The following is a 19,976-nucleotide window of genomic DNA, read 5'->3' on the forward strand; positions in this document are numbered from 1 at the left end:
TATATATAGAAATTCATTAAATGTCTATAAAAATGAAACTGTGAACTTAGTTGTTATTGTATATAAATTTGAGATTGTTACAGGAACCTATAAATTGTAAATTCTGAATCCGCCTCTTAATGCATGAGGTGCTTCATTGTTGCTGAAAGGTGCCATTCTTCCTGGCACTACTAACACTATCATCCAATATCTCCTTCATCCCATACTTGTACACGAAACCGCTGTCAACAAGCTTTTTCGATCTCCATTTGATTTCTCTATTGGGGTCGTTCAAATACCTGGAATGAGAAGTTTTACGAAAGAAATTAAGAGGAAAACCATAATAAGAAAAAAATTACATTCAAGAGAGAATATTTTATATGCAATTCAACTTCATATTCTTCGGACTATTCAAATTTGAATTTCTTCTACTAAATCTTCTTAAATATTTTAAATGCAAAAAGTTCATCGTCTTTAATATTTGTGTTAGTTTCTAAGAATTGAAAACAAAACTTCGATGAAACTAATAGCACTGTCGTTTTTTTTACCTCTAAAATATATTTTTATGTATTGACTTTAGAAGGACACTATGTTTGAGATAAATGAAGTAATGCATACGGATTTAATAAGCTATATATATTGACACTAAAATGTTATTTTAATTTATCAATGTAATTTAACCTGAAATATAAGGCTATTCTGGGGTGGAGGTAGGCTCTGTAAACCTCCAAATATATAAACACTCACAATTATAAAGGAAAACTGATTGGCCAAATTAATAACTAAAATACCGAAGAAGTTACAGAAGAGTATAAGAGCAGTAACCTAAAAGAAGGGAGATGAGAAATAGACGACAATTATGTCAACAACATAGCATACCTAATTTTACCTAACCTAGGAGTATTAGTTTTTCATTTCCCATTTCCTTCCTCACGTGTCCCTATTCCCGCGTTCCACATGTAATTTGCTGATGTCGCAATGTGTCCTTCATGAGGTTATTTTCATTCATAACAGGTTCTAATATATGGGCTCCACAAAATCCAATAGTTTTGAGTAGAGAAGTTTTATTGTGTGCTTCGTACAATTAGTTGTATGAGACTCCTTTTTATCTCACAAATTTGTGGACCCCAATTTTATATTTTTGGTCCACAAAAATCTGGGTCCACAAAGACACAAAATAAAATTTTCCGTTTTGAGTACCCAAACCCTTTATAGGTGTAAAGAAATTCACTAACTTGCACAAAAATTAAATTAAGAACTCATTTACTAACATTTGAGGTTACTACTGTCCAGAACCCATATCACGTTCAGTTCATATCTTGAATCTGTCTCTAAAGTTAGTAACAATTTTATCAAGTCACATCTTATTAAATTATATAAATTTATATTGTAGTTACTTCATACGGAACTTGAGTGTGTGCAAATACTTTTAATACTAAAAAAAGAATAATCGGGTGCACGAAGTATTCATGTTGACGCAGGAGGGTCAAGGGAAGGGTTGTATCATAAGGGGTATGATGTTGGCAGTCTATCCTATGTACAAATATTAATAGTTTACCATTACTCCAAAGCTTCCCTTCACTTATAACACTAAAGATGCATAAAACTTAAACTCAATGAACAATGCAAGGGTTGGCGATCTTACTCTTGGTTGAGATTAAACTCAGGATAATTCTGTTGGTAATAACAGCCAATTTCTGCAGAAGAAACAAAGGAGCTAGCGCACAAGAAACGGCCATTGACTGCAGCTTTCATGAAGAACAAGTGAGCTTCACATACATCTTCAATATGTACAATTGGCACTTTTCCTATAAGCTCTTCTAGAAACTTGAGTGAATTATAGAGACTTTTCTCTCGAGTCAGCAGTGACAAGAATAAGGCAGTACTTGTTGGGGTATAAGGTAAGTAAGTGTCTCCACCCACAAGACCGCAACATAATGTCACCACCTCCATACCCTCCTTCCCACAGTTTAACATCTCTTTCTCAGCTATCATCTTTGACTCTACATAATCCTATTATTATAAAGAGTTATACGTTATATGTACTGATATTGTAAAAATATTTACATAATCGTATCGCAACTTATAAGGTAACAACATTAAACTTTTCATAATAACTATTAATTGGGTAAACTACTAGATAAAGCATTAACCTGATACATGTTAAAATGTACTGATATTGCGAAAATTATAAAAGAGTTTAACATGTCATTTTTAATGTAGATACACGTAAAATTTAGTGAATAAGTATTAATTAATTACTATTTTGATAAAAATGATATTTATAGCCTGTTTGGCCAAGCTTCTAAAATCAACTTATTTTTGAGAAGTTTTTTTCTCAAAAATACTTGTGGTGAGAAGTAGTTTGTGTTTGGTTAATGAATTTGAAAAAGACTTCTGAGCAACAATATAATTAGTGTTTGAGCAAGCTCTTAAAAAGTGCTTTTAAGTATATTTTTCTCAAAAGTGTTGTTTACCCTGGAATCCGGATAACAATTGAATTTATATGGGGTTTTAAGGATCCGTGAACTAAAAGATACAAAAGGTTTGGATTGAGGAAAATAAAAGATAAAGACTCAGCAATTGCTGCTAAAGTAAATAATCGCAGAATATAATATTGCTTAGAACAATTGTGCTTGATAGCGTACAAGAATTGAGAGAGATGGTACTGTAGTGTAATGGTTTCCGATCCCCTCTTTATGGGGTCTTCTCCCCTTTTATACATTCTGATTAAGGGTAAAAATAAGGTAGGTAAATTAATTACATCGTGGATCCCTGTAATTACGCCTTAATGGCCTGAAGTGGTTGAGAAAATCACGTTTGGGCGAGATATCCGGCGACGCTTGGTTATCCGTTACGAGTCCGGCTTCCGACCTTGTGTGTTTCTCCATCCGGTGGTGACTCATATCGAGCTCTGCAACGGTCTCGAAATGACTCGACCTCGGTTGTTGACGTGGCCGTTGTTCTACCTTTCATCCAGGTCGGGTTCGATGGCCCCGACTTGCCCCGGACCGGACCCAACCCGGTCGGGCTCAAGCAAAAAGGGTATCACCCAATACAATATTATCAGCTATTTTCCTACCTGGGATAAAACCTGCCTGTGCAATGATATCTGTAACCACACCTTGCAATCTGGAAGCTAATATTTTAGCAATCATTTTGTATAGGACAGTACAACATGCAATGAGCCTATATTCTTTCACTGAGTTTGGTTTGTTAGTCTTTGGGGTCAGAGTGATATTGAGGTGAATATTTTAAAGGATCCTAATATACATAAATAATACAATTTATATAAATGTATTGTGATATACATAATGATTTTTGTTTTTGATTTTTCTTCAAATATTATTCTATCCAAACTTGACAACCTTTTACATTTCATATTATTTTTGAACTATGTTACTTGCCTCTTTGTTGTCGACCTGCATCACTGTTGTTGTTGTTGCTGCTTCTTCTTCTTATTCTTCTTCTTTCTTTTATTATTTATTTTATATTAGTTTCCTTTCATAGTTTTGAAACTTTTTATACTGAAATTATTAATCTAATTTAGTTTATAGTTCTTTTATGTTATTTTTGATTTACAGTAGCACAAGTTAAATTATGAGTTTAATATTTTAATATAGGTCAAAATGATGTTTGTTCCGATAAAAATTTTAATATAACTTTTAATAAATTGTAAAATTTATAAGATAAATAGATCTATTGTTAAAATCTAGGTAAATGTGTAAACAAAATAAAACAAGGCGACTTCGAAAAGAAATAAAGCGTAGCGAGCAATATTTCTTTTAACGTTTCGTTAAGAACCAAAATAAATGGAGCAAGATAAACTTTGTATGTGAACTTAGTGTCACTTTTAATGTTAACTGCTACCGAGGACTTAGCATATTTCTAAACACGCTTGCATAAAGTTTTGGGTCCGCCATTGATTGAATATTGAGATTATAATGGTTAGGATATTTTATTTGTTACTATTGGCATATGAAATATGGACTATATATAAAATATAAAAAATTTAGATTTTCGGGTATTCAAAAATCTGAAGTACCAAATCTAATATCCAATCTGAAATCTAAAAAAATTAAAAATTAAATCTGAAACATAATCTGAAAATCCAAACAGTTCGAATTTCGTTTGGACTTTGGGTTTGCCCAAACTATGCCCACCCGTGCCTAAGATACATTGTCAACAATATCTTTCATTCCGATTTGTCTAGATTTATAAGATTCGAGTGAAGAATAATAAATAAATTATTAAAATATTGTTGTTACAACTTTGTTGACTTTGATGTTTGCATCTTTGCTTTCTTAGATATATTATTTTTCAATTGATTTCCCGTGAAAATTTATGATGATGATGTTGTTTTTGTTTTCCTTTTGTCTCGTTCACTTTGACTTTGTGATTAGATTGAAGGATCATTTTTTCGAGGGGCAAATTATTATTAGGAAGAATATTTTTGATAAATATCTTTGCACTATTTTTTCTATTTAAAAAAAGCAATAAAGAAACATATCTGAACTAGTAATGTACAGTAAATCAATGGTTGTGATGTTTTGAACCCTATCTAGCTATAATATATGTATCTTTCCTTTGCTAAAAAAAAAAGCACTTGGTATTGGAAGTATATGGACAAAATAGGTGAAGAATAGTGAAACATATACTATAGTTTTAGGATATGGAAGCATTATTATTAGTAAACATAAAAGACTATAAAACGAAATTTTGGAGCATGAAAATTAAAATTTATTTTTTATTTTTTATTTTAACGTCAAAAGTGATAGTAGTTTTTTCTCCTCCTAAATTTCGTAGAGACAACAAGTGTTTTCTCTTTTATGCTTAAACAAACATATCTATATGTAAGTACTAATTCGAGAATTAACATGGCACGTGAAAGTTTTATTTTATTTATAGGTATAGGGAAAAGGAGCACAATGACAGAGTAGTGATAGCTAGAAAGATCACTAGACACAAGTACATAACATTGTAGTGAAAGAAAAAAAATATTTATCTTCAATGTTTACACGAAATCATTATTAAATCATATTAGGTGATATATTGAAGTTGAAATATAATTAGTAATAGTCATGCTTAAATATTACTATAGATGTATGTGAAAAATAAAAAAAATTGAAGGTGTTCCGTATTTTTCAGTTTAAAAATTTATATCAAACTCATGAATACGTATGTATAATAAAAAGGGTCATCATGAAGTTAAGTGTGTAGTTAAAAAAATGGATGAAATTAAAAGGAACATATGTATTATCCTATATTTTTACTTGTTCAAACTGTGACTTAAGTTTGTCCTAATTAAAATTGTGACTTTGGTTTACCTAGCTGTCCTTCTGGATATAAAATGAATATGAATTCGAAGACAAGGGAAAATGAAGCAAATCAAACTTTTAAAAAAAGAATAATATTTTAATTGTCAGCCTTTGATATAGCCAGGTAAGGCAGACTTATTGAGATGTCCCTATGATTACAGTAACCGCATATGTAAACTGTATCTCCCTATCCTTAAAGTAGGTGTTCTCTCTCTCTCTCTCTCTTATCAGACAATGACCTGGAATATAGATTTTAATACTTCTGTCACATACATAGAATAGAAGAAACTAAATTATATTGAAAAACCATCCCCCCCAACACACACACACACGAGAGCAAAACCGTCCCCCCTCTCTCTATTTTTGAGTTGAAACAAAGTCATAATTTGCAGAAATAGAGAAACCCCTCTTCAAAGTTCACAGCTTTTCACTTCCAAAATTCAAGAAAACCAAAATAAAGCATTTTTAGAGCAGTTACATTTTCATAATTTGTTACTACAAGTTTCAGATTCTTGTTTGTTTTGCAAGTGTTTCACTTTGTTTCCCAAGATTCTCTCAGATCCCTTGGATTTAATGGACTTGTGACCTTTTTATGGTTGTTTAGGTAAGTTTATACTAGCATTCAGTAACAAACTGCATTTGTTGTGCTTTGTATTTAAGTACATTATGAGTATCTTGTGGGGATTAGCACTGTGAAAATGGGTTGTGGGTTTTTGGGGTTTGGATTTGCAGCATTGAATCTTGGAATGAGAAAAAGATTGGATCTTTTTAACTGGGTTTTGAGATCTAGTAGAGTAGTGTGTCGGTCTACTGATTTTGTCGTCTTCTGGTATTGTTCTTGGATTTGGTTTTTGAGTTCTTTGTAATTTGGGATTGACTCATAGTTGATGGATAGTTTTGATTTTTAAGGTGCTTTTACTTTGTTTAATTCTCAGTTCAGTAGAAATGGTTCTTGCTTACTGAGAGAAAGAAGCCTGAGTTTTTTATTTGTGTGCTGTTAGTCTCTCTGAAGAGTGAAGACCAAAGCGGTTGAAATAATAGAAGGTATTCTGTGTCATACATGAGAGTTTGTAGTGTTGTGAGACTTGAATTTTCAAAGTTGAGTTCTTTTTGTAGTTGTAGCATTGCTTTAGTAATCTTTTATATACAATTTGCTGTCTGCGGGATTGGTTGTATTGTGGAGATGAGAATGTATGTCTTGAGAGCCTACTATTGGGGGTTTAATTATACTTTAAAAACCTTTGATTTCTGCTTGTGTAATCTCCATTCACGAGGCATTTTCTGTTTGTGGTTTTGACTTGTAGAATTGTGGTTGCTAATTTTGAAACATTATAGAGCATGATGGATGTTGTCAATAACGTAGCTGTTTCTGGAAACGGGTTGGGCTTTGGAAATGGAGTTCACCAACTTCCTGAAGTTGTTGCTGGCATACCAAACGGGATGCCTCATGCAAGTTCCAGTACTGAAGAACTAGAGAGGAGTTTCCAGAGTACAGCCGTATTGAATGATAGTGAAACAGTTGACTCTTCTGTCCAAGAGGTCAGTCGTGAAGCTATGACAACTGCAGAAAGCAATGCTGGTGTCAGTTCCGAGGTAAGGGGTTTGTTCCGTTCTTTTTAAACTTACTCAGGACATTTTGACACCACAGTTATGTAATCACTTTACTTACAGGAACATGAAGCTAAAGAATCTGATGAGGCGAAGAACAGTAAAGAGCGAAAGGCTCCAGGAAGGGCAAGGAACACTAAGAATTCAAGCCCTAAAAATGGCGCAGCCAAGAAAAGTAAAGATGGAAAAGATGCATCAAATGGTACCCTTGCTTCCAAATCGCGTCCGAAACAGCCATCTTCCACTGATGCAAAGAGTAAATCATTCAGTGACAAGAAAACTACTGAGTACTATTCAAAACCTACATTGGCTCATCTAAATGTTAATCGTGCTAAGGTAAACGTTTTAGGTCTAATTTATGGCGTACAGTTATAGACATACAGTCCAGAGTAACCATAATCTGAATTTCAATATTGCAGCTTCATCTGCTTCTGTTTATTGTTATCAATATCATATTCCTTTTTTGCTGTCTTCTAGCAGCAACCAGGCCATGCTGAAGTAGCATCAGCTTCTCCAAGTGCTGCCCACTCTGAGGGCCTTAAGTATGTCCTATTGCTCATTTGCTCTTGTAGTTCCGTACCTGTTGCATGGAGCCGAAACATTTTTGAAAGATGCCAAAGTCCCTTGTTGCTTATTTATGGATAACCTTTTTCCCAGTAAGGTTGTGAACTATAATTTTGTTACTGCAGGGAAACAACAAAACTGAAGCCTTTGAAGAAAGTGCCCCCTAATAAAGCTGATGGAAGTGCGGAATTATCTTCGTATCCTAAATGAGTTTATACTTTTTCTTTCTCTTTGCTCCTTTGCTATGGTGTTCTTTTTATATTAGCATCAAAGGATGAAAAATCTTTCAGTTTATCCTTAATTACTTCATAGTAGTCCTACTGGTGCATCAGATGCCAAAACTCGCAAAGTAGGTAGTCTTCCAACCTACGATATCAATTTCAAGTGTGATGAAAGAGCTGAGAAAAGGAAAGAGGTTAGCTCTCTGCTTGTGTTGCTGATGCTTATAATACATGCTTGCTTGCCTTCCACCGGGAAGTCAACTAAGGAAAAATTAATTTGTGGAATTTGGACAGTTTTACTCCAAGCTTGAAGAAAAAATCCATGCAAAGGAAGTTGAGAAGAGTAATCTGCAAGCCAAGACTAAGGTGTTTTGACTTTTTCTGCTTCGGAATCTAGTAGGCGTAGAACATTTCTTGTTATAGAGGGTTATCTTGTAGCATTTCCATTTATTTTCTTTCATTTCTCTAACAGGAAACTCAGGAAGCTGAGATCAAAATGCTAAGGAAGAGCTTAAAATTTAAAGCAACTCCTATGCCAAGCTTTTATCAGGAACCTGCTCCTCCAAAGGTGGAGTTGAAGAAGGTAATTTTGTGCTGTATGTCACGATGCCGAGAAATACTTATTCTATATTATGAAACACCTTTTGCTGTTCTTAAACATAGTATGTTGAATATTTAGTGGTTCTTTAGCTCAAAATGACTTTGTTACCGTTCCTTTTAAGCTCCATGTAGTTGATATTTTAGCTTCGTGTAATAATATCTCATTATTTGTATAAATTTCATTTGCTTTATCCTGAAAATGTGTTATGATACGTTAAAAATTAAGTAATATATTTGGTGTCAGGTAATGTGGAGCACAGCTTAACTTTTCTTGTGAAGCTCTAGAAAATAGTAAAAGAGTTAGGTTCAAGTTAATCCTTTAGCCGATCTTTGGAACACTTTCAACTTAGACATTTAAACTGCATGCTCTGTCAGAATGCGACGAACTACATAGAAAGAAATTGCACTACTACTGAGCTCTGTAAAGAAACCCTTAGCTATCAAATGGTTAAACTGATATAGCTTGGAAGGGCCGGGAGTTCAGTGTCTTGACTTTTAGACCACTAATGGCGCATTGCCCTTGATACATTATATAATATTTTTCAACACTACTGAGCTCCTAAAAGAAAGCCTTAGCTATCAACGGATAAGCTGGATATAGCTTGGTGGAGTTGAGAGTTCAGTTACTTGACTTTTAGACCACAAATGGCACATTTCTCTTGATACATTTATGTGATGATTGACTTTATTGGGATAGAGCCAGTGGAACTTCATCACCCTTTCTAATGATATCATAAGTGCTTAGTATGATCAAGAAAAAAGAAGTGGTTATTGATGCATGATATTTAGTGAACTGTGAAGAGCACACCCATGGTTGTTGACGTTTGTCTGATTCAGTAAATCTTAGACTAGATAAATTTTCTTTTTGCAGCCAATTACTTAATTTTTCTTGAAAAACACTCGCTTTTTGTGCTATAAACTCTACTACACACATCCTTAATCACCATAGCAACCGTAAATTGGAGTGCCTCCATCTATTTAACTTAAGGTTAGGAAATTTCAAAGAAAAGTCAAGTAGGCAAGCCTATGGTGAAAGCTAGCTTTCTTAAGTTGGTGGTATAAGAAGATTTTGGAGCTCCCTACACTATTCAGTTGGCAAAGAAATGGAGCTGGGCAACTAGATAGTACAGAAATGCTTCTATTGGGTGTCGAAGATTTTCTCTTTCTGCAATGTTAAACAAAAGTTTTGTGGGATTTCTGCAATGTTAGTGACCCAACTTGTTTGAAATTGAGGCGTAGTTGTTGTCATTGTTCTTGTTAAAATGTTAAGCAAAAGTTATCTGTACTCAAGGGAAACTCAGGTATATGCATCTGACCCTATTAATTGTGTGCATGTAAATTTTATGTCTATACATATGTAAATATACCAAGTTCTGTTACATGCACTTGTTTAGGGTTATGTAGCCAGTTGTGTTGTCGGTGCAGTTTTTTGCCAATACTAAGTGTATTTTGAATTCTGATAAACCGTATGAATACCCTTACAAATGTCAGACGTCAAGATAAATGAAGGATTCATGTAACACAGAAGGATAATTACATGACATATTATTCCGGTTAGAATTGGCTGTAATGACATTTATCTGTTTCTTAGTCAGTATGCTTTTTAGAAGCTCTATTAGTCTGGATATTCATAAAGATCAGAAAATCCAACTCATCTTTTTTTATAAGGATTCAACTCCATGGATCTTACTGTGAAGATACTAAAAGATCATTGTTACCTCTGAAAGAAAAGAAAGAAGTTATTCGGCGTAGCTATCAGATTACCCAAGTTGACAAAACTAAAAGATGCAATATCCCAAGCAGGATTTTAGTTTGCACATCACGGAGATGTAGTGTGGCCGTGTGGGTATTCCCAAGATTGATTTGGACAACAGAGTGAATGCTAGAACCTCATTGCTGTGATAATCTCAAGTACCATCAAGTCTTCTAGGCTTATCTAGCTTTACCCGAGTTTGCCGCCTTACTTTTTCTAGTCATGCTAGGATGCTAGTTGTTCATGGCTTAATATAATGTAGACTCCAGTCATTCCTTTTTTTATTTTTTATTTTTTTTGCTTGAAATGTTTAACTCTAAGACATGTCATGCTTTCAGCTAAAGAAATTTCCTAAAATTTGCTTTATTCTTTTCTAACTAGTTTTGTATATCATGTAGGGGTGTGCATTCGAATCGATTTATCGATAAATCGAATCGATTATTTGTTATCGAAATCGAAAAAATCGAAACCTTATTGAAACGATAGCGATAAGCATATGTACAAATCGATAATCGATAAGTAATTATCGATAAGGGTCAAAATCGAATCGATAAATCGAATGCACACCCCTAAACTGTAGACACTTGTAAAATGAGTAATTACCTATTTGTGTAGATTAATATNACAGATCGTTACCCTTCACAGCGGTCACATAGTGGATCAGGTGGTCTTCGGGGTCCGTCGTTCCGTCATATATCCTTAAGTAGGGTGGCATCTTGAAAGTCTTTGGGATCGGGTGAGGTGCAGCTTCTTCGCTGTATGGCTGTTCGACGAATCTTCCCACGTCGCGTTTTGGTAGTAACTTAGGAGCGCCGGGAATTTTGTCTACTCTTTCCTGATGCTCTTTCATCTGATCCCGAAGTGCCTTGTTTTCATTCTCCATTTCCTCCATTTTTTTAAGGATGGCTGCAAGTGTGCCATCGCTGGTCTGGCCATTGGTGTGGTTGTTGTTTGTACGTACAGTATCGTGTTCACTGGTGGTAGCGATGTCTGTCGTCAACGGGTTCTTAATGTTGCTTTGGGGCGATTTTTCGAGCAAGCTGCCTAGGGTGTTCGTCAGCCATTCTTCCAGTAGCTTCTTGACCACCGGGGGTGGTGCTTCTTTGACTGCAGACGTGGAAGCCCCCTTTTCTTGCATGATCGTCAGATCTTCAGATGGGGAGGGTGAGATTTCTCCCTCTTGAGTGTTACCAGGTGTTGTGCTCAAGATGTTTTCTCTGCCGGCCTCGTTGAGGGGGCCCATGAGGTTGGTTGTGACGCCTGCTATTGCTTTCAATCGTGCGTCATTTTCCGCCATTTTTCGATTTCAGTAGGGTGTGGAGGAAGGTGGTTTATTTTTGATGTTCTAGGTGCAAACTATGATTTCGATTGCCGAAATCCCCACAGGCGACGCCAAATTGTTTGACTCAAAAGATACTAATTACTTTGTAAGCGAAAACAATCAAAATGAATCAAAGGTAAATCGTAATCGAATATAATTAGACCTAGAAATATATATTATGCTTGTGATTGTTTCAACAATCTGGATATTCAAAAGAGAGTAAGAGAAAGCTTGTTGAGAGAGAGAGAGAAAGAGAAGATAGCTTCTTATTGAAAAAGATTCCCCCCCCCCCCTTACAACATTGGGATTCTCCCTTATATAACAAGAGAACCCCCTCAAAAAATAATAAAATAATACAGGGATGGTCACGTGCTTTTGAGGAGACGACGAGATTCAAGGGCATACTTTCGCTCTGACATTCTTAGGTCGTCCCCTCTACTTCGGCTATTGCTTAGTCGGGGGTCGTTGCTTACCATAGTGGGCAGAATTTGACCCCATACAAGTATTGCTCTCCAATTTCAAAACACTAAGATATAACCAAGAATTAATTTAATCAAACGTATCCTACCGGTGTCAATTTATACAATATCATTTCCATTTAGGATGTTTACGACATACACTAACATTCAATTAATGGAGCATTATTTGTAAATTTCACGAGTTTCAAACTTTTATTTTTATCGAATTGATGCCCATTAGTAGTTCAATATTCCGAAAATGGCATATTTGATCCCTGAATTACTGCATTGTTCCGATTTGGATCCTTGTGTTATTTGACTAATCACATTAAACATTCAATTAATTTAAATATTTTGATTTTGTTCCATTAGATGTTCTGTTGTTCTATTAAACTATGTACGGGGATTAGGGAGTCAATGTTCGAGAAAAAAAAAAGAGGAACTCTCTGTTAACGGAGTATTTAACATCTATTAGCTTAAAAGAGCAAACTCATACGTTTAGGTTAATTGAAGGTTTAATGTGCTTAGTCAATTAATAAAAGGATCAAATTCGCAATAATGCAATAAATCAGGGACCAAAAAAGCTATTTTTACTACTTAATGAATAATAAGATTAGAATCTTAAATGTCATAGTATGATAGAAGGTGAGAACATTCCCACTAGATACACTTGGGGTTAAAACTGAAAACCTGCGAAAGCTGAGGAGGTTAAATGCGAATTGGCATAAAATATATATATATATATATATATATATTAAGAATCAACTTATAAGCATTGAATAATTAAGTATGAGCAGAAATAGATCTTTCGAGTTACGCTGGAGGGGAAGCATTGAATAAACTAGTGAGGGTTGTTCAGTTGGTAAAGCACCTCCACCCTCGACCGTTAGGCCTTGGGTTCGAGTCACGCTGGAGGAGAAGTGTGGAAACACTATAGATCCTCCTAATTTGGAGGGAATTTTATATAAAAATTTAAAAATTAAATAATAATAATAATAATAATAATAATAACAATAATAATAATAATAATAATAATAATAATAATAATGCAGTTGACCGTCAGAGATGTACGTGAAAGAGAGAAAAAACAGTGAACTCAGCAAAAAAAATGAAGGAAGAAGCACATGGGAGAAGAAATGGAGGACATGGGCTGCAAAAATAAATAAATAAATAAATAAATAGATAAACAAATAAAGGACATGGGTTCAGTCTCTACTTATCAGGGTAAATTTATTCTTCTGATAAAACTACCAGTAGTCAGTATTAACTATGTCCAACTAACACACTGCAAATAGATAATATTTGAAATATTTTTTTTTAAAAAAGGTGTTTGTTTTTAGGGGTGTGCATTCGAATCGGTTTATTGATAAATCGAATCGATTATTTGTTATCGAAATCGAAATCGAAAAAATCGAAACCTTATTGAAACGATAACGATAAGCATATGTACAAATCGATAATCGATAAGTAATTATCGATAAGGGTCAAAATCGAATCGATAAATCGAATGCACACCCCTAAACTGTAGACACTTGTAAAATGAGTAATTAGCTATTAGTGTAGATTAATATAACATACAGAATGTATATATATTCCGCTACTATTATGAAAGCGGCTATATAATATCATTTTCCCTAATCTATACCCTTTCCTTTACCCTAAGTCCCTTACCCTATTATTTCCTCTATCACATTTAAGGAATGATCATATTTAAAGATCAAGGGAATGAAGTTCAAATTAATGGAAAACAGAATTAGCCGTGATGATGTATTTTGTTTTGTTTTTTTTATACTGTTGGAGTGTTGGTGGCATGCATTTGATCCCTTACTTTAGTTTTGTTGCATGTGCTTGTTGACACAATTTTTATGTTATAAATGGTGTTCGTCTTATTTTAGCTTCTTTTTGTCCATATTAGTTAGGCGCGTTTATAGCGATATACTTTCCGTGGAATCCCGCAAATTTTCTATTGGTGTAATCGATAATCGAATCGATAAGCCCCCAAAATCGATAAATCGAAATCGAAAAAATCGAAACCTTATTTAAACGATAACGATAAGCATATGTACAAATCGATAATCGATAAGTAATTATCGATAAGGGTCAAAATCGAATCGATAAATCGAATGCACACCCCTATGTATATGTACACTTGATGTTTCTCCTAAAGTAATTTATTCCTCCTTTTATTTTGAAATCTACAAGTTATGTGGTGTTTCTCTAACACCTTCTGTCACTATCTTATGATGTTAGATTCCACCAACAAGAGCTAAATCCCCCAAACTTGGGAGGAGAAAGAGCTCTCCCACTAAAGAAGGAAATAATGAGAGTGTCATGCGCCCAAGTAGGTTAAGCTTGGACGAAAATGCATCTCAAAATGATCCCGTCAAAGGGCATTCTCCTCTCAATTTTAAGAAGCCTCAAAGGAAGTCACTTCCAAAGCTGCCATCCGAGAAAACCAACTTATCCAATGAAACAAGAAAGCCTTCTATTCGCAAATCTAGCTTATCCAAGAAATCAACTGAAGCTGCATCTCTGCCGAATGCTTTACCCAAAGAGATGAGTGAAGTTGCTTCTCAACCAAACAACCAACTCGAGCAAACTACTGAACGCGAAGCAGATGTTCAAGAGTGTGAGGTTGTATCAACTGTTGAATCAAGCCAGCCAGAGACTGTAGTTGAAGCTCAAATAGAGACTGATCTGGTGGAGGAACACGTTACAGTCGAGCACTAAAAGCAACAAGTTGAATATATATTGTGATGGAGCAATCTTCATTCCCTCTTTGCTTAAAGTATTGCAAAAGGTATGAATAAGATTTGGTTTATCTGAGAAATGAATGCACTGAATATTTTACTAGGCAACGTCGCCATTTTGTCTATAGTCAGCAGCAAGGTCGAGTTTCTAGTGTTCTGTCTTCTTTCAAGATTGTGGTCATTAGAATTGCAGGTTGCTTGCAGCATTATAAGGTTACAGTTTGAGCAATTCCTTTAAGCTAATTATCGTCAGATAAGCTTTTCTGTTACCTAATGTTGAGTAAGCCAGAAATCCTTAAGAATTTTGTCTGTTCGTAGTCGAATATCCAAGTACTTTTCAGTTATATAAACCTTGGCACAGTTTGGTCATGTACTGGCTGTTGTAACTGCTCTCTTGAACCAAATGGTTGTTGTTTATTGAGGTGTATTTGTAAATTACATATACCTTACATGATGTTTTAGCTTTGTTTAGGTATTATGAAATTTTTACTACATCTACCTCTTTTTTCTCCCTTGCTAATCTTGGTGGGAGGTAGTAGATATTTAGTGAAATAGTAGAGATGTGCGCAAGATGGATCAGACACCATTTTTATTAAAAGGAAAAATATTGTTCCTTTCCACAGGAACCACAATTGTGGATCTCTCCCCCCTTAGAGAATTGGTAAGCTGTCCCTTTTAATCTGTATGGCAGATGTTATCCAAAGAATATCGTTTAATGGGATTGGTTGACAACTTGACATAGATAAAACTGATTGGACTTTATTGAATATCTACAGCCTACAACAAGTTGTTTATTACTAAATGGCTGGAAGAGTCAAAATCATATGCTTATCGACATTCAGGAGTTCAGTATAATCATCTCTATTATTTTGGTGCAATCCTGTCAAAGAAAGGGATAAATAGAAATATACTAATCTAAAATTGAGTCAATAAGTCAAGTTTTAGTGTACTTTTGAAATGGTTTTTAATACTAATTAAATGTTAAGCACAATTTATGAAACTTTGTTTAGAAAAAGATGTTCTTATAACCTAAGTAAGTACCCACTTGATGAATATTAAATAGAGGGAAAAAAAGGAAAAAGAAAAATGTCAAAATCACCTTCCCTCTCTTTTTCTTTTTCCTTGTCATCTGTCTAATTGTATGTTTTCAATTTTACTCCATAAAGGCAGCATCCATTAGGCCATGAAATAACAATAGTCTCAATTCGCCTAACCATAGGCTACCACGTTAATATTCTGCAGATTCAAGATTCAACCTATAAACGTACATACAATTCATGGTTAGAATTGCAAGGAGTAATATATAGGTGAGAAAAGGATTTTTCGTTCAAGATTGAACTCATCAAATTTAAGTCATAAACCCGTCTCTGATCCCAACAGCCATATTACTACATTACACGTGAACTTTTATTGGTTTGTAAAAATAAACAAAAAAAACTAATATCCAATAAAAGGTTAAATTGATCAAGTAATCAATTCAAGGATGGAAAAGCTTATTTTTCCATAGAAAGAAACTTTAGAAAATTAAACCATATGTTTACATGGAAAAATAATTTTCATCCAAGATTTTTATTTAAGAGCCGTTAAAAGGAAGGGTATCCTGGTGCACGAGGCATTCTGCATTCACGCGGGCCACACTCCAAGGAATGTGATATAGACAGCCTATTCTAATGCAAATATTAATGGCCGCTTGCACGGCTCGTACCCGTTATCTATAAAAAAGGGGTTCGTAAGTAAATAGAAGGTGTCATTTTGCAACACTAATACTACGTACTAACCTGTAATAGGTTGAAGAAAAAGAAGGGCAAAGATGATCAAGAATCCACCAACAATAAATACAAGTTTCAGCTGATGATCATAAAATAAAGACATGATCATCTATATTTTGCAGACTATTGAATCTTTAAAATAAAGAAGAAACTGCCTCACCTTTTATTAGCAGCCTCATGCATACAAGGCTATCATTTTAATACATTGGGATAGTAGTACATGGCTGGTGTCGATCTGGTGACATTTGTCTGTTAAATATAAAGCTCATTTCTGTGTCACATATAATATATGCTACTACTGGTTGTTCAGAAATTAAATTCTGTACCTCTGCCACACTGTGGGTACGTTTTTAATTATATACCGATAGTGTAAAAATTCTTTGTACTATCATATAAATTTTAAATATAATTAAATAAAATTACTCATGTAAAGTGACATTAATTTGAAAAATAAGACAACCATCCACAATAGACTAAATTGTACCGACAGTATAAAAACTTCATACACTGACAGTGTAAAAAATTTTGTACGATGACAGTGGATATAAATTAAATACGGTGATAATCTACAGTAACTAATCTTTTGTACGATTGACATGTAATCAAATTTAGTAACTACTATTTTGTACGATGGAAACCAAGTTGATTTTGAGCAAAACGACAAAGTTGACCATGATTTATGTAAAGTAGAGAGACAAGAGAGGAATCTCTCTTCTCTTGTATTCAAGAAATAACAAGTATATATACAAGTACACAGAGCCCTAACTATGGAAAGAATCAAAAAAGAAATCGTATAAATCTGTTGTAAATTCCTATAATTATGCTAGCTATATATATTACATATAATTATGCCTACATTCGTTATCTAACAATTTATCATATGGTATTGAACCAAAGAGGTGTCTATATATATATATATATATATATATATATATATATATATATATATATATATATATATATATATATATATATATGGGCGCGCGCGCACTGCCATAAATTATACATAAGATTTCCTTTTTTATTTATTCCATTGACATTTTTATCACAAAAAGCAGAGCCGGCTAGAGGGTAAAGCCAATGAAGCAATGGCTTTAGGCCCCCAAATTGTTAGGGCCCCCTTTTTTTAATTAACAGTATAAGTTAATTCTATGGTAGTTTTATATAGAATATATTGAATATTTATGGCAAAAAGTATAAAAAAAATTTATAAAAAGATAGAGAATTATTTAGCCAATGTGATTTATGTTGACTTATAATTAATTTACCTTCTAACAGTGATATTATTATTATTATTTATTATTATTCTTTCTTATAATAAGATTTGTGTATTTTATATTCTTTTCTTTTTCTTCTTACTAAGTTGTCTATTCTCTAAAAAATAAGGGATGAAAAAAGGTAAAAACTTATCTGCATCGAATGTGTATAGTAAACCAATGAATGTAAGATGTATGTCTTGCATGTACAATTTTTAACACTTAACCACGGTCGAGTAATATTTTTACTTTGATTTATTGATTCTTAAGGTTAAATGTTTAGTTAGGTGTAAACTCCTAGAGCGGATGATATTTTATGGATGAAAGACATTGAATAAATTAGGATTACTTCTTTTTCATTCTTTTAAGCATTGCAGCAACAATAAAATTTTATTATGATATATTGAGTTATATATGGATTTCTAGAATCAAATTCTATTGTTTTAAATTTGGCGAAATGGCTTCCTGGCCACTTAAACTTGTCGGGTTTTTTAAAGTCGACACATAAACTTTTTATTTTCCCATTTGAACACTCGAACTCGTTTTTTCCGTAACTAATAAACACATTTGACCATTGAAAACTCCCTTCCCAACGCCCAACAGTACAAAAAATTATAAAAAAAATATGGCCTTTGCAGCTCAACAAAAAAAGGCCGTTCATTCCATGCTAGCAAGTAAACTCACCCACCTCAAAATCCCAGATTCCTCTTCTACTGATCCAGACTTTGATTTCTCTGAAGTTTTTGGTCCTCATACTTCTTCATCCCCTTCATCATCTTCTAATTTTCTAACAGACTCACAAATCATTCACAGTAGGGGAGCTGTAAATCATTATCGTATTTTGGAATCGCGAGTTTCAAATTCTTCTTTGGCCTTAATCTCTTCATTCTTGATAAGAATTACAGAATCATCACTTCCAGCGTAAGAGGCCGCACAAGCAGAAATGGTAACATCTTTCCCAAATTTCATCCTTTTTCTCAAACCATTCCTTCTGAAATATTTCTCCTTGTACGAAAATTGCAGGCTTTCTGCACTTGGATAATTACCTCCTCCAATAACTAATTTGTAAATCTTAAAATGGTTATTTTTCAGGTCAAATGTCACTAGCCCGTTCTCGTCATCCAAGATATGGAAACACCCATCAGCAAAAGTAGCACCCCTAACCATCCCAAAAAATTTATCTCCAAGATCAAATTCATACTTCACCCACAAGCTAACTCCACGTTCTAGCACATATACTTCCAAAATACGATAATGATTTGTCACAACTTTAAAGAAAACAAATTCTGCGACAGTGCTGATCAGAAAATTTCTCCTACCTAACTAGAAAAAAATAGAGAGAGGAGAAGACGAAGAAGAACCTAGGAAGGGAGTGCTGATATGGAAGTAGAAGAAAGAGTTGCAGGTGTGGGGGGTGGGGGGCGAGATGGGAAAGAACGGGGAAGGGGAAGAGGAAGCTGGAAGGGTTCAAGTGTTTTCTTTTTTATTGTATTTATTTTTATTTTTAAAATATAAATATAGGTGACAATTTTTATTTAAAAATTACACACGTCATTAGTTGGGTGGGGTCTTAGTTTTGGATTGGTCAATTGCTGAGTGGATGGACACGTCTGTGTATGTGTAATATACGCGCATAGGCTTAAGGGTCATATGTGTTTATTAGTTATGGAAAAAACGAGTTCGAGTGTTCAAATGGGAAAACTCAAAGTTTGTGTATCGGCTTTCAAAAGCCCTACAAGTTTAAGTGGCCAGGAAGACATTTCGCCTTTAAATTTCTATTATTTCTTTTAAATTTGAAATTTGTTATTTTTATATTTTTACTTCATAGTAGTATATTGCTTTACTATTATTATTTCAGAATTTACATATGTCAACTATAAAGTATGAGTCTTGTTACATTATGATTTTTTTTTTTAAGTGTAAGACCTCTAAAAAAATTTGGCTTTAGGCCTCTGATGTTCTTGAGCCGCCCCTGACAAAAAGACATGAACAAATAACAGTCATGGAAAAGAGAGGCCTGCAAAACTAGAGCTTGGTACAAACCCATACAACTGCTAGAAGCAACCTTAAAAAGATTCAAGAGCCGGACATGACCAAACAATCACAAGCAGAACACTGAACATCGTGGAAGACTCGGTAAACCTAAAAGTGAAGAGGAACTAATTAATAGAAAAGCTTCTCTTGTAGCATGATTTGCTAATCGATGAAAGGGTAGAAGCTAAAAACTATGGCAAAAGGAACTAGGGCTACACATGACATGAGTCTCTCTATCCAAAAACCCAGCATTTGTATTCTCGGTGAAGTATGACTGGAGTAATAGTAGAGGCGGATCCATAATTTAAGGTTTATGGGTTCCTGCAACAACCTCGAGTAAATTTT

The 19,976-nt window shown here is 34.1% G+C and overlaps 2 protein-coding genes across 3 annotated transcripts; one reads left to right on the plus strand and one right to left on the minus strand.

Moving 5' to 3' along the window:
* LOC109216506 (anthocyanidin reductase ((2S)-flavan-3-ol-forming)-like) lies at nt 1-2,224 on the minus strand. Its single transcript, XM_019380668.1, has 2 exons — nt 1,625-2,224; nt 1-278 (listed from the first exon to the last, which is right to left on the minus strand). Exons 1-2 carry the CDS (start codon nt 1,972-1,974, stop codon nt 134-136), a joined length of 495 nt encoding a protein of 164 aa, XP_019236213.1. The 5' UTR covers nt 1,975-2,224; the 3' UTR covers nt 1-133.
* A 3,295-nt stretch (nt 2,225-5,519) lies between these two features.
* Nucleotides 5,520-15,066, plus strand: LOC109216508 (protein WVD2-like 5). Of its 2 annotated transcripts, none has more exons than XM_019380672.1 (9): nt 5,520-5,901; nt 6,602-6,890; nt 6,969-7,241; nt 7,386-7,447; nt 7,595-7,666; nt 7,782-7,884; nt 7,985-8,056; nt 8,163-8,273; nt 14,073-15,066. In XM_019380672.1, the coding sequence occupies exons 2-9, from the start codon at nt 6,636-6,638 to the stop codon at nt 14,550-14,552; spliced, it is 1,428 nt and encodes a 475-aa protein (XP_019236217.1). In that variant the 5' UTR covers nt 5,520-5,901; nt 6,602-6,635; the 3' UTR covers nt 14,553-15,066. The 2 variants fall into 2 exon arrangements, with proteins under 2 accessions (XP_019236217.1, XP_019236216.1); XM_019380671.1 differs by having other exon boundaries at nt 5,521-5,901; nt 6,633-6,890.
* The last annotated feature ends 4,910 nt before the right edge of the window (nt 15,067-19,976 follow it).

This window comes from Nicotiana attenuata, unplaced genomic scaffold, assembly GCF_001879085.1.
Source record: "Nicotiana attenuata strain UT unplaced genomic scaffold, NIATTr2, whole genome shotgun sequence".
NCBI lineage: Eukaryota > Viridiplantae > Streptophyta > Magnoliopsida > Solanales > Solanaceae > Nicotiana > Nicotiana attenuata.

Bases quoted from the DNA above. Each gene is read 5' to 3' on its own strand.
- LOC109216508 (XM_019380672.1), top strand. From the start codon at position 6,636: ATGATGGATGTTGTCAATAACGTAGCTGTTTCTGGAAACGGGTTGGGC. The intron at 7,448-7,594 runs GTATGTCCTATT...TTGTTACTGCAG, and splicing joins GCCCACTCTGAGGGCCTTAA to GGAAACAACAAAACTGAAGC. The intron at 8,057-8,162 runs GTGTTTTGACTT...TTTCTCTAACAG, and splicing joins ATCTGCAAGCCAAGACTAAG to GAAACTCAGGAAGCTGAGAT.
- LOC109216506 (XM_019380668.1), bottom strand. From the start codon at position 1,974: ATGATAGCTGAGAAAGAGATGTTAAACTGTGGGAAGGAGGGTATGGAG. The intron at 279-1,624 runs GTAAGATCGCCA...TTCTCATTCCAG, and splicing joins GAGTTTAATCTCAACCAAGA to GTATTTGAACGACCCCAATA.